A 15,878-nucleotide genomic window follows, 5' to 3' on the forward strand; every position below is an offset into this window, starting at 1 on the left:
AGGTTTCTGACTGTAGCACTGGAGGCCAAGGTGATGTCATCCAGAGTCAGTATATTATCACATAGTGTATCTCTGAGGTGTTACCAGAACCCCTTAGGCCTAAAATCAATGAGCCACTTTGTTCTTGTATCATCAGAATTGCAGTCATATGTCTTGGACACTCTGGTAAAGAGAGGAGCAGTGCTGTCAACTGATTAGATCAGTTGGATCAGCTGGCAGAGGAGGCTGTCGGACGGACCCAGACATGTAGTGATGGTGAACTAGGAACACCTGGCTGAAGCCCCACTCAGCAGGGTCTTCAACTACTACCTCTGCAAGAACTTATCATGCATCCTGGGGGAGGTTGGGGACAAGGAATCCAAGTTTCAGAGCCAACATTGTGGAGATGGCTGTTTAGAGGAAGGTTATAGCTCCCTGTGTGTGTGGCGACCTGAAGCAGCAGATGGGTGTGGGAAGAGTTCAGGGAGGCTATGGTGAAGTACTTTTGATTGGTCCTTAAGGAAGTAATGGCAACCATCAGAAGGCTCAGGAAGGGAAAGCAGGGCTTGCCCGGCCTGTGCTTAGTGCAGGAAATGCTGACTTTGACAAGGGATATCGTCAGGTGGTGGAAAGAATACTTCAAGGAACTCCTGAGCCCAGCCAACATGTGAGTGTGGCACCATGGACAATTTACTCTTGCAACATTACTGGAAGGGTTGTGGAAGTTTGCTCAACCAATGTGTTTTGTGGACCAGTAGTTGACTGGATCGATAAACTGAGACTGACCTGAGATTAATTCTTGACAGATCTGATATTATCCCAGTTTATATCCAACACAGATTAAACATCTGGTCATTATTAACAATATAAAACATCTTGATGTTTGTTTTAAATTAACATTCAGAGTCTGTTGTGTTGGCTGTGCATGTTCATATAACTGCCTGTAACATTTGAGAGTAAAGAGGTCAGCTGGCCAACAAGCTCAGCCTGCAGGTCCTTAAAATAAACTTTAAGTAACCCCCCACCCCCACCCCCCCAACCCTAACAAAGTGTCATGTACGGACTCGACTAGAGACAGAAAACAGGTGGAAGCGTTTTAACTCAGCAGAAACACTGGATCAACAAAGAACAACTTTGAAACGGGGTGAGTTTCAGTCACATTCTGATGGATTCTTTGGTGTTTTACTGTCAGTTCAGTTGTTTGTATAAAGTTTTACCACATCTGTTAGTGTCAGAGTTTATTTGTGTCAGGACTCATAATGGTGTGACAGGGTTAAAGGCCAGAGTCCACTTGTTTATTAATGACAGACATAAGTCTGACAGCATAAAACTATTAGAGCCTCCCACAGGCTACTTTGTTAACTGCAGCTCAGGACAATCTGTGACTTTTTGTTGTTTCAGTTCTTATCCAAGTTTAAACTGTTAATCTGATTTGCATGAGATTAATGTAAATACCATATTATGTGTAAAACAACATCAAGTCAATGATATGTATTATTATTATACACTGCTGAAATCAAACCCAGGTAATTGCATTTTGTAATTTTTTTTTTTACAGTAAATATTTTCCTAAAAACACCAGTGGTGTTTTTAAAAAAATCTGTGCTCCTGCTGAGATTCTTTACAACAAAACACATAAAACTGCTTCTCATGAGCATTAATAATAACATAAACAACCTGAGCTCATAGTTGTATGGTTCTTTCTCTCTGTGAATATTAACAAATCATATAAACAACACAAACCTCCTCTTTAGGATCTGAACTCAAAACTAAAAAGGTTCAAACAGTTCATATGGCAGTGATGAAAATCTGCATCTGTTTAAAACAGACTCTTTGATCATAATTAAACCTGTTTTAACTTGTTTTTCTTTAGTTTGTTTCTAACAGTGAAACTTATCATCCTCCATCATGGCAGCAGCCAGCATCTCTCGCTCTGGCTCAGCAGCTCCCAGTCTGGGCTTCGAGGATTATTCTCTCTACAGTAACCTGAGTGACGACGAACTGCTGCAGATCACCATTGAGCGCAGTCTAACCGATACACACTGCAGCAATGCCAACGCAAACTGCAACGCAGCCGACAACGCAACCAGCAACACTGCTGCTGCCCCAATGCCCCCTCATCAACCTGACAGAAATCCACACCCTACAGCCAGAATGACCAACCAACCCAGACACAGTTCCCATAATCCACCTGCAAACTACAGCTCCCATAATCCCCCTCCAGTCCAGACCACCGCTCACTACAGTTCTCCAAATCCTCCGAGTGAAAAGCCTCCTGATCCGTATGTGAGCTCACACAGTCCAGTTCTTATTCACAAATATTCTGCTGCTTGAAGAAAATGAGATTGACAAAACTCAATGTGTCCAGAGGTGAAGTTGATATCAAAGACTAAGTGTTGATGGTGTTTTTTCAGGCAGATTAGGTTGGCTCTGAACAGGTAAAAAACTATTGAATAAACAACTCCATCTTAGGTAAATGATTGTACCTGTAAATACAAACAGGCCAACATGGGAATTATAACTGCTGTTTATTGTGCACCTTCAGCTCACATTAATTCAACTATTAGAACATAGCAGTTAAGTAAAAATTTCAACAACAATAATTTTCCAAAAAGCTCTGAAGGAATCAAATTAATGACAGAAACATCCTGTGAATATTCTCATTTGCCCAGGTCATAGTATCTCAAAGGAGTTTTAAATTGAAAGAAACTGGACTTGGTTATTTGTCTAGGAAGACGTTTCACCTCTCATCCAAGAGGCTTCATCAGTTCTTTCTCGCACCTGACCAGGCTGGTCCAACTATCTGGTGTGGAGACCCAGGTATTTTTAACCTCTGGGAGGGGCTTTCACAAGGCTGATGATGTCATTGGTTCCCTTTGCGGTCCATGTGCCAACGACAGTCGTTAGAGTGACTGTCTTGGTGGAGAGTTGGTTTCGACTTTGTTAGAGCCCTATTGTGTTATAACGACAGTCGTTGGAATCACATGCCACTTGTGAACAGTTGTTTTTCTTTGAGGTTAAATTGTTGAATCTCCTGGGAAGGGATGAAAGGGCAGCATTGTAAATTGGAGATAGATGGTGTCTGAGGCCTCCTCCCCTGTTGAGGGATGGTTTCTCTACTTTCACATAGATGGCTTCTTTCACTCCTCTTTCAAACCACCTGTCCTCTCTGTCCAGGATGTGAACCTGAATAACCTAAATAGAAATACTGTGTAATAAATGTTAAATGTGGCACTAGAGTTAACTAAGATATTTCATACAACTGAGTCAAATTTTCAGTTGTTGTTTATTTTCACCACTGTTTTTAGTCCCAGTTCAGACACTTAAGAGAATGTGGGACCAGGTCTAATGTTGAGACAGATGAGCTGTCAGTCTCTGATTAGCTGTTATCTTGGTGTTGTGACAGGAAGACATTTGATGGGACAGTCAGTTGCTTCATGACAGGATCTGGGAAGAGGATGGTGGCTTATCGCAAAGCTGATGGCAGTCTGGTCCACATCGCTCCAGAACCTGAGGAGTGAGTTCTGTTCATAAACCTCTCTGTATGTGGAGCCACCTGATTCACCTGTATCACCTGTTGTTCACCTGTATCACCTCAGTAAAGGAAACCATCAGGTATAGCTGGTTATTACAGGGAGGATCCATGAAGAACATAGTCTGTGTTTTATCTTTCATGTTTTCTTCAAACAGAACAGACAGGTGAGGTGAGGTGGGACCAGGTGGGACAGGTTTCTGATAAGCATTTTCCCTGCAGGGAGGAGGAGCCTCTGTTCAAAGCAGTCCGAGTTGGAGATGTGAGCAGAGTGAAAGCATTAGTGATGTGTCCAGGAACAAACCTGATGCTCCCAAGTAAACCAGGCTGGCTCGCTATTCATCAGGCAGCGTGGTATGGCCAGGACACCTGTCTGAGAGTACTTCTGTCAGGTAGATGTACATACACACAAAGACAGAGACATCACATCACAGTCCAGACGAAAGAAGACCTGAGTCAGTGTTTTTGTACTCAGCTCAGCCAGGGATGATCAACAAGCGAACAGACCGTGGAGAGTCGGCACTGCTGATCGCTGTCAGCAAAGACCAGCTACCATGTGTTCAGGTGCTGCTAGAGAAGGGAGCTGACCCTGACATCACAAACTACGACAGAGAGACTCCGCTCTATAGAGGTAACACTCTCTTCTTCTTCCATTCCAGTCTTATAAAAAAATAATCTGGTTCATTGATTCACTTTGTATTTCATTTTCATGTCACGTCCTCCATCTATAATTAGTAAAACCTGTTACAGAGGTGTTACACCAGCCCTCACACCTGCTAAACAAATACCATTTTAAATATGTTCAAAAAAATGATGCACTGTATGTATAGAGAGCAGTGGACTGCATACCTATAGTATCCTTGACTGAATTTAAAGCTCTGGTGAAAACTCTGGAGTCCAGGCTATCTGTGTGCAATTGTTTTATATAAGTATGTTTTTATGCAGTTAACTTATTGTTTATTTCTTTCTCCAATACTGTAACTGTGTTGCTGCTATCTTGGCCACGTCTCCCTTGTAAAAGAGATCTATAATCTCAGTGGGACTAACCTAGTTAAATAAAGGTTAAATAAATAAATAAAATAAATCAGCTGCTTATTACCTGGTAGCACGATGCTTAAGTCCCATAACCCTGCCCCTTGATTCTGACCCTGCCTTCAAGCCTCCTGGCTTGAAAAGATGCTTGTGGGGATGATGTTGGATTCACTTGACACTTGTTAGTTTCTGGTCAAGTTTTACTGTTTGGAAGTGTGGTGGAAAAAACACAAAAAGGACCTGAGTTTGTTTCTGCAGTGTACAATACTGATTAATGCAAGGAAATAGACTCAGATATATAGTAACAAATCTCCAGCCCATGTCTTTAGCCTTGGTTCTAAATGTTTAACATACACAAGATGTTTTGCATCACTAGACAGATCTCTCATCTTGTCCTAGTGCCGGATGCAAGGACACTCACGACCTATGTCTTCACTAGGAAGATAGTGTGGGACACACATTTCTTTCATGAAGAGAAAGAGGCCTTATAGTCTTTGAAATTAGCTAATGAAACACATGGGAATGGTGCAGTAAATAATGGATATAAAAGAACAAGCATAAAGTTATTATCTGGAATTAAATCAACAAACTGGGTTCCAGTTAGTGATCCACCACAGCAGTTTTCTCTAAAACCAAGTGAGCAAGTTGATAGTAGTAGAAGAAGCACAGCAGCCTCTGTTGGCCAAAACAAACACAACGTGAGACATAAGTAGTCTGCTCTGCTGCCTGGTCTTTGTTTCTGGTCTGTTCTTAATTCACAATTAAAAATGGGGACGTTGGACAGCTCAAGCCGGGGACAAGCCAGTGAGAACGGGGACTGTCTCCAGAAAACGGGGAGGGGACGTCCAACCACCTGAACTTATTACCTGTTTTTGTTCAGCCTGTTTACTTTAGTATTTTATTACAACCTCTACAACCTTTGAATCAGCTGCCTGTTGAGTCTGCATTCAGGTTCACCCTGACCCTTACAGAGTACCATTCCCTACTCTGGCACTAAACTCAGAGTAGGTCAATTCAAGTCTCAATCCCAAGAACTCTTCTCCTGATTTAAGTCTGGCTTCCTGGTTATATTACACCCAAACTATAATATAACATATTGTTGGTTAACCACTGACATGGTGGTTTAGCCCCCAGGAGAAAATAATGAGTTCTGTTGTGGGGTGGTGTAGACTGGAGCTGGAGAAGATAGTGAGCATTCTTTTGTTTTCTTTTTTTTTTTTTTTTTTTTTTGAGGCCTCTCCCTGAACATTTTGTCTTCCTCTGCAGCCTGTGAAAGGAATAGTGCTGCAATGGTGGCAGCATTGTTGAACCATGGAGCAGCAGTGAATACTCATTGTATTCAGGGTTGGACCGCACTGCAGGAAGCTGTGGTTCGAAATAACGTGGAGATCTGTGAGATGCTGCTGAAGGCTGGAGCCAAACACAGCCTCACCAACATATACGGCATCACCCCACTGTTTAGTGCTGCTCAGACCGGGCAGGTCGCCACCCTGCGCTTCCTCCTTAAACATGGTAAACTGATGGGAGGGTTTATTACTCTTATTGTTTATTATCATTGTTGTTAATTACTAATATTCTTCTGCTAACTGCTAACTACTAATTGCTACTGCTAACTTCTACCAATCCCCTTATAGGCAAGTCTCGATGCTTGGCAGCCATTTTGGCTTCTATCTAAATGAATGGGGTGACTCACTGCACTTTCAGTGGTCACTAGGAAATTAAAAGTGCATGTATAGCATCACCTGTCAAGTCTGATAAAATCTGTCTAAACATTTGGTGACTTTCCCCCTGAATAAGATTTTAAATTCTTTTCTTCCCACAGATTGCACTTCTACTACACATATACAAGATTGTGCAACATGATTGGTTTAGTGTGGGAGGGGTGCCATCTTTGGCATTACAGACTTTTCTAGGATTCTTTAAGTGGTTTGTCTCTCTCGTATAATGTCTCTGTTATTACTGCTTCTGCTAACTGCCTATGCTAACTACTGCTGCTTCTGCTAACATTAATGTTACAGCTCACTGCTACTGCTTTTGCGAACTACGACTGTTTCTGCTAACTACTGCTATAAACTGTTAACTACTAACTGCTAATAGGTAGCTGCTGCTAACTATTACTACTTCTGCTAACTGCTACTGTGAGCCACCAACATGTATCATCTAAGCTGAGCCTTAAACTGGTCACTGAAAACTACTATGGAGTCACAAGAATTAGCGCTAGAGAAGAAACAATATAACAATTTACAATATATGACAATTGCAGTGACCAAAATGATCACAATTATCAGTATTATTACCGTGTTGTTAAAAATTGACTAAAAACTTTCAAATAGTAATAAAACACAACCAGAAATGATTTCAAAATAGCAAATGTATTATTATTATTATCATTATTATTATTATTATTATTTTCCATTCTGTAATGTATTTCAGAGCACAGAAACACACACCTCTCCTCACCTGTCCAGAATGGTGCTGTTAAACCAGAAACTACACAGCTACACTGCTCTCAGGGATGACAGAGTAAGCTGCAGCCCTGATATTCAAAAACACACAATCACTGACTGAAGTGTCTCACACAGAGGCTCAGCAGCTCTGGCTCACTCTTTCTCTAAACAGTTATAGTGATAGTGAAAGTCAAAATTTAAATGGTAATACTTACATCTGGCATTTCTATCATGATATAGTATGAAACCGGCAACCATTTCATCTCTAGTTAGAGCCAATTATACCTCTTGCGTAGCTGTTTACCCACCAACATAGTCTAAACCATAGTCTGATGTGCACCTCCCTAGAAAGGCAATTACATGTTGCAGCAACACAGACCGCAACAACTGATTGGTCGGCTTGGTAGCATGTCTTGTTCATGTGTAGCAGAGCGATGCAGACACACCAGCGCATAAATGCACCAGTGCTCACAATGGTTGAATAATGGTCCCAGGTTGAATAATGGTCTTTCTCTCAAACTGATGGTTCACAGTTTTTTTTTAATTTGAAACATTGCATATACCATAGTTCACTGTGAACGTAAGAGCTAAAAGAAGGAGAAAACAAAAATAAAAACTTTACCATCTCCTGATATCATAGGCTTATGATAACATAACCCTAAGAATTAGCATAAGCACAACCACTAACACTGTGTCAGCTACTGCCAGTTACAAGCTAACAAACAACATAAACAAATACAAGATGCTTACTACGCTAGCTGTTCTGATCCGTCTGCTAGTCTCTGATCTGTTCTCAGACTCCTCATCTGAGTCTGGGTCTAACTGAAGCTCAAACATGTGGATGAGTCTCTCTGATGTTTCCTCCTCTCACCATCTTGATAGTCAATGAGGAAATGAGTGTATATGTGCTTCCAGACCCAGTTTTTGTTCCTTACTTTTTAATGTGTGAAAACCACATTAAAGAAAATACTACTCACAGGAGAGTATTTTTATATGGTTAAAAACATGCCTGTAGGAACTTTAAACAGTTTTTAGCTCTATGACAACCTATGGTAGAGCACTCAAAATAATCTAATTTAGGGTTTGGCCATCCACTGATGAGGGAAAATGTATTTAAATGTTTTATGGTTTTAATGCAACATAATAACAAAATGTGAAAAAATGAAGGGCTCTGAATACTTTCTGAATGCTCTGTATATTCTAATTAGTGTTTTGGGGGCAGTGGAGAGATGTCATCTCTGCTCTCAGTTTAAATACTGCTGGTTCAGAATGATGTGTAGTGTCCTCACAAATAAGCACTGAGCTCTTATTTAAGGATTTCATTCACCTGAAACCTTATCTGTTTTCTGCAGGTGCAGATATCAACAGTCAGGCTGCTGATGGAGCCACTGCTCTGTATGAAGCTGCTAAAAATGGACATGAGGAAATTGTGGAGCTCCTCCTCTCTCAAAATGCAGATGCCAACAAACCCGGAAAGACTGGATTATTACCACTTCACATTGCCGCCCAGAGAGGAAGTGACACGTAGGCACCATTATCTGCTTTATTTCAATAATATTTTTTAGTAATTGCTGACCTCCTCGGTGTCAAAGACCATGTTTGTTGTGAGAGGAAAACTGAATATCATAACTGACCACCACAATTTTAATCAGGTCAAACTAACTGACTAATCTTTATTAAACTAAGAAGTCTCTTGAGGTACTTTTTGAGTATGAAAGTAAATAATATAGTCCCAGTATTCACAGTAACTGAACACTCACTTTTCTTCTTGACCTGAGTCAACTAAACACTTTTCCTCGTGAGGAACTGCTGGTATCCTGTCAGCTTATGCTAGCTAAAGGTCAGGGGCCAGTCAGGGCTAATTCCTGTGCTGTTTACTGTTTCCAGTATTGTGTCCATGTTGATCCCAGCCACCAGTAAGGCCAGAATCCGGCGGACCGGCATCAGCCCGCTCCATGTGGCTGCCGAGCGTAATCGTGATGAAGTGCTGGAAGCTCTGATCGAGGCAGGCTTTGATGTTAATGCACAGCTGTCTGAAGAACGATCAAAGTTGTATGAGGACCGCCGCAGCACGGTGCTCTACTTCTCTGTCATCAACAATAACATTGATGCTGTGCGCATGCTGCTGACTGCTGGTGCTGACCCAAATCTGGATGTGTTCAAGCCACTGATGGTGGCGGCAAGGCTGGGCTGTATCCAGACCGTCACCCTGCTGGTGGAGCATGGAGCAGACATCAATGCCTCCATTCCCACCCACCCCACAACCTTCCCCGCCATCTACATGTTCTCCATGAAGTACCTGCCAATGTTTAAGTACCTGCTGGACCATGGAGGCCATGCCCTATCCTGCTTTGAATGTGTGTATGGCAGCAAACCACATCCGCCAATAAGAACCACCCGATCAGAGAGGGATGACCTCCACCACAGTGAGCTGAGGAGAGGTGTTCAGGTGACCTGAGTTTAAAACAGAGTCATGGCCAAGAAGAGGCAATGGTGACCTGAGTCTAAAATGTTTAAAACGGACATGGCTGTGGAGAGGCGTTCAGGTGACCTGAGTTTAAAATGTTTAAAACAGAGACATGGCCAAGGAGAGGCATTGTGGTGACCTGAGTTAAAACAGAGACACGGACAAGGAGAGGCATTCAGGCGACCTGAGTTAAAACAGAGATACATCAAAATGTTTAAAAGAGAGACATGGTTGAGGAGAGGTGTTCAGGTGACCTGAGTTAAAACAGAGATACATCAAAATGTTTAAAAGAGAGACATGGTTGAGGAGAGGTGTTCAGGTGACCTGAGTTAAAACAGAGATACGGATGAGGAGAGGCATTCAGAAGACCTGAGTTTAAAAAGTTTAAAAAGCAGACACTGATGAGGAGAGGCATTCAGTTGAATAAAAACAGAAACATGGTGGTTCAGGTGACCTTTCAAGAAGAGCTGATTGATTGATTGACTGATTGACAGTTGTGTGATTGCTTGACTTATTGATTGAGTGACAGTTACATGATTAATTGACTGACTGATTGATTGATTGATTGACAGTTCTGTGAGATGATCTCCGCCCCCAGTATCTGTCGATGGGCAGGGCCAATCATTGACGTCCTATTGGACTACGTTGGTCATGTGACTCTTTGCTCCAGACTGATGGAACACCTGGACAGTTACTCTGACTGGAGCGTCATCAAGGAGAAAGCAGGTGAGTCAATAACTGGTCATTAGCTGATAACTGAGTCTTCAATCAGATGTGATGAATAAGCCTCTACTGTTTGATGAGGAGGAGCAGCTGCAGGTATAGGTTTAGGTAACCAAGGACTCCACCTATGATTGGATGTTACCAACTACAAAGCTGTTTGTTGGGTATTTTACAGTAACATTACTGGTGTGTCTGGTCGTAGTAATGGTAGCTGGTAGTTAATGGCTTGTGTTGTGTTTCAGCTCCTCCACGGCCACTGATGCAGCTCTGCAGGCTGCAGATTCTGCATCTGGTTGGAGGTCGACATGTGAAGAAGTTACTGCTGCCTGGAGGTCTGATCCGCTTCCTGCAACACCAAGAGGGATCGTTTGATGACTGCTGAACTATAACTGATATTTACCCAGTTCTTCCAGTTGATACAGCCATCAGAGGAAATGAGGGTCCTGTAGACATAATGAAAATATGAAGAGACTATTTGAGTGTTAGACATTCAGCAGGTTGAAGCTGATGCTGTTTAACTGCAGTGTTGTAGGTGTTATGTTTCTCACATGTGGATATATCAGCTGTTTCCATGTGTTTCTGAGCGTAAGCTCCTCCATCCCAAACACCCGAAATGTTCCTTTGTTATGTCTTTAATTTTGATGAACTAAAAAAGTTTTAGAACATTAATCTAATCTCATGTAATTGTTTTTGTTAAAAGAGAAATTAAGTTTGGTATCAGCTGATGTTGTTATTAACCTTCAGTGTGTCTGTGATTTTAATTAACAAAATTATAAACAAAAATATAATCAAAATGAACTGATTCACTGGTTTACTGGTTTTATATTGATGATGATGATAATGATTATAAAGCTGTGACTGCAGATGAATCAGCTCTCTCTCCTCACTGATGAGTCACAGGGTAATCAATCAGTTTAATGATCAGCTGGATCAATATCCACACAGTGATCTCAGAGTGTTTATGAGACAATGAGCTGAGTCTCCATGGAAACAGAGACCAGGACCCCCCATGTGTCATCACAGAGACTGAGGTGGTTTTAATTTAAGCAGTCTGACAGTTTTATTCACTGAGAATGTTCAGCAGTATTCATGACCTTTGACCTCAAACAATTTAATAACTGATCTGATATGTTTTTATTTATTTTAGTGTTGAGGTGACCAATAAAGTTACAGATTAAAACATCAGAAGAAGCAGAGTCAGCAGCAGGACAGTGAGCACATCACACACAACAATAATGAGCTGTTAGTGATCACATTATAGAGGGTGATGGAGAGATGAAAGGGTGATGGAGGGTTGATAGAGGGATGACAGAGTGATGGAGAGATGACAGAGTGATGGAGGGATGAACCAGTTGGTCTTGGTTCATCTGAACTTCTCCTGCTAAAGTGGTAAAAATACAAGAGCTAAAATCTAAAGTTAATGATTTCAGTATCACAATAGATTGATCACCTGTTTTCTGTTTCCTGTCTGTCTGTAGGTAAGTTGGGAGGCATCCTGTTACCTCCACCCCCTCCCCTCCTCCTCCCAGAGTGCTGACGTCCACGGGTAACAAGGGTAAACACAGGTGTGAATGTTTGTCCAGGTGTACCTTACCTGTCATCCAGTGATCAATATCATGTGATATATTGAAGCTTCAGGTGTGTCTTAAGGACATAAAAACCTGGATGACCAGTAATTTCTTCCTCTTAAATTCAGACAAAACTGAAGTTATTGTAATTGGCCCAAAACACCTCAGAGATACACTATGTGATAATATACTGACTCTGGATGACATCACCTTGGCCTCCAGTGCTACAGTCAGAAACCTTGGTGTCATTTTTGACCAGGACTTGTCCTTTACTTCACATATAAAGCAAGTCTCTAGGACAGCCTTCTTCCACCTGCGCAATATTGCTAAAATCAGACTCATTCTGTGTCTAAAGGATGCTGAAAAACTAGTTCATGCATTTGTTACCTCAAGACTGGACTACTGTAACTCTTTATTGTCAGGATGTCCCAAAAATTCAGTAAAAAGCCTCCAATTGATCCAAAATGCGGCAGCACGAGTACTGACAGGAACTAGGAAACGAGATCACATCTCTCCTGTGTTAGCCTCTCTGCATTGGCTCCCTGTAAAATCCAGGATAGAATTTAAAATCCTCCTCCTCACCTACAAAGCCATTAATGGTCAGGCACCATCGTACCTTGGAGAGCTTATAGTTCCCTATTTTCCCAATAGGACACTTCGCTCTCTAAATGCAGGTCAACTTGTGGTTCCCAGAGTTTGTAAGAGTAGAATGGGGGGCAGAGCCTTCAGCTATCAGGCTCCTCTCCTGTGGAACCAGCTCCCAGTGTGGGTTCGGGAGGCAGACCCCCTCTCTACCTTTAAGATCAGGCTTAAAACTGTCCTGTTTAGTAAAGCTTATAGTTAGGGCTGGCTCGGGTATGTCCTGACCCATCCCTTAGTTATGCTGCTATAGAGCTAGACTGCTGGGGGATTCCCATGATTCACTGGGCGCTCGCTCTCTCGTTCTGTCTCTCTCCCTCTCTCTCTCTCGATGACTTCATGCCATTAACTTTGTATTTTTTTTCTCTCCCGTAGTTTGTGCTTCTCCTCTCTCTCCCTCTCTCTGTCCTCATTCTGCAGGTATCTCTGCCTCAGGAGCAGCAGGATCCAGATCCACCACTACTCATCTTTACTATTAACCACTGTTACCTGTCATTATTATTGATAACACCATTACCTACACAGCTGTTCCTGGTCTCTCTCTCTCTTCTCTCCTCCCCCCACCCCCTCTTTCTATCTTCTCCTAAACCCAACCGGTCGAGGCAGACGGCCGCCCACCCTGAGCCCGGTTCTGTTGGAGGTTTCTTCCTGTTAAAAGGGAGTTTTTCCTCCCCCCTGTCACCAAGCGCTTGCTCGTTGTGGGAACTGTTGGGTTTTTTCTCTGTAACAAAGTAAGGTCTCGACCTGACCCTGTAAAGTGCCTTGAGATAATGTATATTATGATTTGGCGCTATACAAATAAAATTGAATTGAATTGAATTGAATTGATCAGCTGTTTGCTATAATAAAAATGGAGTAATGATAATAATTAATGGACTTTAACACATTTTCATTAAACAGTCCGTTATTGATCACATTATTGATTATTTAATGTTTGTGTGAAATAAAAACAGAAATAAACTGAAGTGAGATAAAATTAAAAAAAAACTGTCCTGACATCTTCTTCTTCTTGTTTGACCTTTGACCCCAGGTGTATGTTAGATCACTTGTTTAGGTGGGATCTGACTTTGTTGATAATCTGACGGTTTAATTAGCTTTGTTAAGAAGAGCTGAACCCCTAGACTGTGGTTGATAATCTGACTCTTCACTCATCATGTGGTCTTTATGATGCCTTCACTGCTCCCAGTTTCAACAGAAGAAACTAATAATCTGGTTAATATCATGTCATGTCAATAATCGGGTTATAATCTATGTAGCAACTGATCTGATGGTCATGTTAAAGCCAGAGGTCAGTGAACGCCTCAATGTAAAAATTGATAATCAAGTCATGAGTAATCACTAATAAAGGATGATAAAACAACAAGAATAATCATTAATTAATGATAATTATGTTTCCTTAGCAGGAAAACAAATGTTTTCCTGTGTCAATCATTGACACAGATTTTCAGTGTATTGAAAGTATTTATTAAGGATTCTGTGCTTTAATCCTGTTTTTCTCTCTGTCTGCAGCCTCACTGAGAGACAGGAGAATGTTCTGACTTCACAAAGTCATTATCATTATAAAATAAAAAATAAAGTTACATAAATGAGGAAAAGAGATACAACAATAAAGAATGAGACACAGTTGTAAACGTGTCCTCAGCTCTTTCTGTTGGTTCTGATTGGTTGAAGAGTTTGGATTTATACATGACAAAGACGTCCTGAATATTATTTATGAAACACAGAATTCACACTAACCCTAACCATCCTGAGAAAGACTGTTTACTTTAACACATTAACATGTTATTATGACAGTGACACTGAGGACTCACCTGCACCTGGAATAAAACTACAGAAATAAAAACATCTATTTCTCCACTAGTTTCTTATTTTAGATTAAATTTCAATTTAAACTAAACTCGACTTTAAAACTGTAACAGCTTTTTTTTTTCGAAATTAAGCTAAATAAGTATTTTATTTTGAGGAGAAACATCCAAACTCCCCTGTCTCTGAGTTGGGTCTGATTTCAGTAACTCTGGTTAAAGACAATGATATCAAGTTCTTCTTCTTCTTCTTCTTGTGTTTCAGTGTGGTCTTCTGCTGTTCCAGCTGTAAGGTCTGAACATCTGGTCATCTTGATGTTCATCATCATCTCTGTATCATTTACTGTCTTTTTGATTATCATCATCATCACAGTCTGTTGCAAAGCTATGAAGAGGTGAGTCATCAGTGATGTGATCAGATTTAATCTATGCTTCCAATTTAAAACTGTCAGCATCTGTTTACTCCAGGTGTACTACTGCTATACTACTATACTACTACTACTACTATACCACTACTACCACAGTGTACTACAATGCTCCAGGTACTTCTATATACTACCACAGTATATGATAATGCTCCAGGTACTTCAGTACACTACCACAAATTAAACAACACTGAAAATATTTCCACAGTTTGTTTTCAGTTTCTTTTTTTATTCTTAGGAAACATCTGAGGAAAGAAGAGAACAGGACAAACAGAGGAGGAAAACAACAGCAGCAACAGCAACCACAGCAATAACAACAGCAGCGGCAACAGCAACTGCAGCAACAGCAGCAGCAGCAGCAGCAGCAGCAGCAGCAATAACAGCAGCAACAGCAACAAAAACAACCACCACAACAATAAACACAACAACAAAAACAACAAATCAACAACAACAGTAACTGCAGCAGGAACAATAACGAAAACATAAGTAACAACAATTGTAACAAAATCATTAATATCCAGTTTATTGATAAACAAACACTTTTAGCCTTGTTATTAATTATGTCCTAAATTATAATCCCAGTTGTTGATATTGAAATTATTTGTCCATCTCTACTTTAATATCCAGGTTAGTGATACTGTGGTACATTTACATTCAGGTTCTTGATAAATTGATCTCTCTGTTCCCTGCAGTTCTCTGCAGTTTAAACTGAACCTCTGCTTTATTCTAAACTGGAGGCTCCTGTGACTTAAAGCTGCCACAGAGATGGTTTAAATTAATAGTGCTCTGTATAATGACAGTTTACACAGCTCAGATCAATCTATTAATTTCTTAAAGGTCAAATCTTTCATAAGGGCAACTTGATATAAGTTAAATAATTGCATATATGATGACTTTATTTGCTGGTGTTTCATTAACAACTGCAACACAAATGGGTCTCATTGTCTGTCACAATAAAATCTAGTGATAATTTTTGTCAGATACATTGTTGATTAATAAAAGTTATGTATTTAATAATTATTTGTTTTGGCAAATAAATTTTGTTTTTCATATTTATTGGGCTGAAGCACAGTGTCGAGACAGTGCCATTAAAATTCACCAGTATTTAAATCGCATTTTACAAAGAATCAGTTATTTTCTCCAAATGAAGAGTATAAATAATGTCCTAATTTCTCCTGTGTCATAGTCACATTTTGCACATTAGATTTATTTTTTTTATTATATTTGATACATATTTGTTCCAGTTGCCATAGCGCCGCGGATG

At 40.6% G+C, this 15,878-nt stretch overlaps 1 protein-coding gene across 4 annotated transcripts; it reads left to right on the top strand.

Moving 5' to 3' along the window:
- Positions 1-323: 323 nt before the first annotated feature.
- On the top strand, positions 324-10,982 carry LOC139612393 (ankyrin repeat and SOCS box protein 2-like). Of its 4 annotated transcripts, XM_071467924.1 has the most exons (10): positions 324-1,123; positions 1,853-2,261; positions 3,386-3,496; positions 3,734-3,903; positions 3,987-4,142; positions 5,810-6,055; positions 8,343-8,514; positions 8,878-9,439; positions 10,030-10,183; positions 10,423-10,982. In XM_071467924.1, exons 2-10 carry the CDS (start codon positions 1,888-1,890, stop codon positions 10,560-10,562), a joined length of 2,085 nt encoding a protein of 694 aa, XP_071324025.1. In that variant the 5' UTR covers positions 324-1,123; positions 1,853-1,887; the 3' UTR covers positions 10,563-10,982. The 4 variants fall into 4 exon arrangements, with proteins under 4 accessions (XP_071324025.1, XP_071324026.1, XP_071324027.1 ...); XM_071467925.1 differs by lacking the exon at positions 3,386-3,496 and having other exon boundaries at positions 325-1,123; XM_071467926.1 differs by lacking the exon at positions 324-1,123 and having other exon boundaries at positions 2,144-2,265.
- The last annotated feature ends 4,896 nt before the right edge of the window (positions 10,983-15,878 follow it).

This window comes from Trachinotus anak, unplaced genomic scaffold, assembly GCF_046630095.1.
Source record: "Trachinotus anak isolate AG129_WGS33_773 ecotype Australia unplaced genomic scaffold, CSIRO_AGI_Tana_v1 ptg000031l, whole genome shotgun sequence".
Classification (NCBI taxonomy): domain Eukaryota; kingdom Metazoa; phylum Chordata; class Actinopteri; order Carangiformes; family Carangidae; genus Trachinotus; species Trachinotus anak.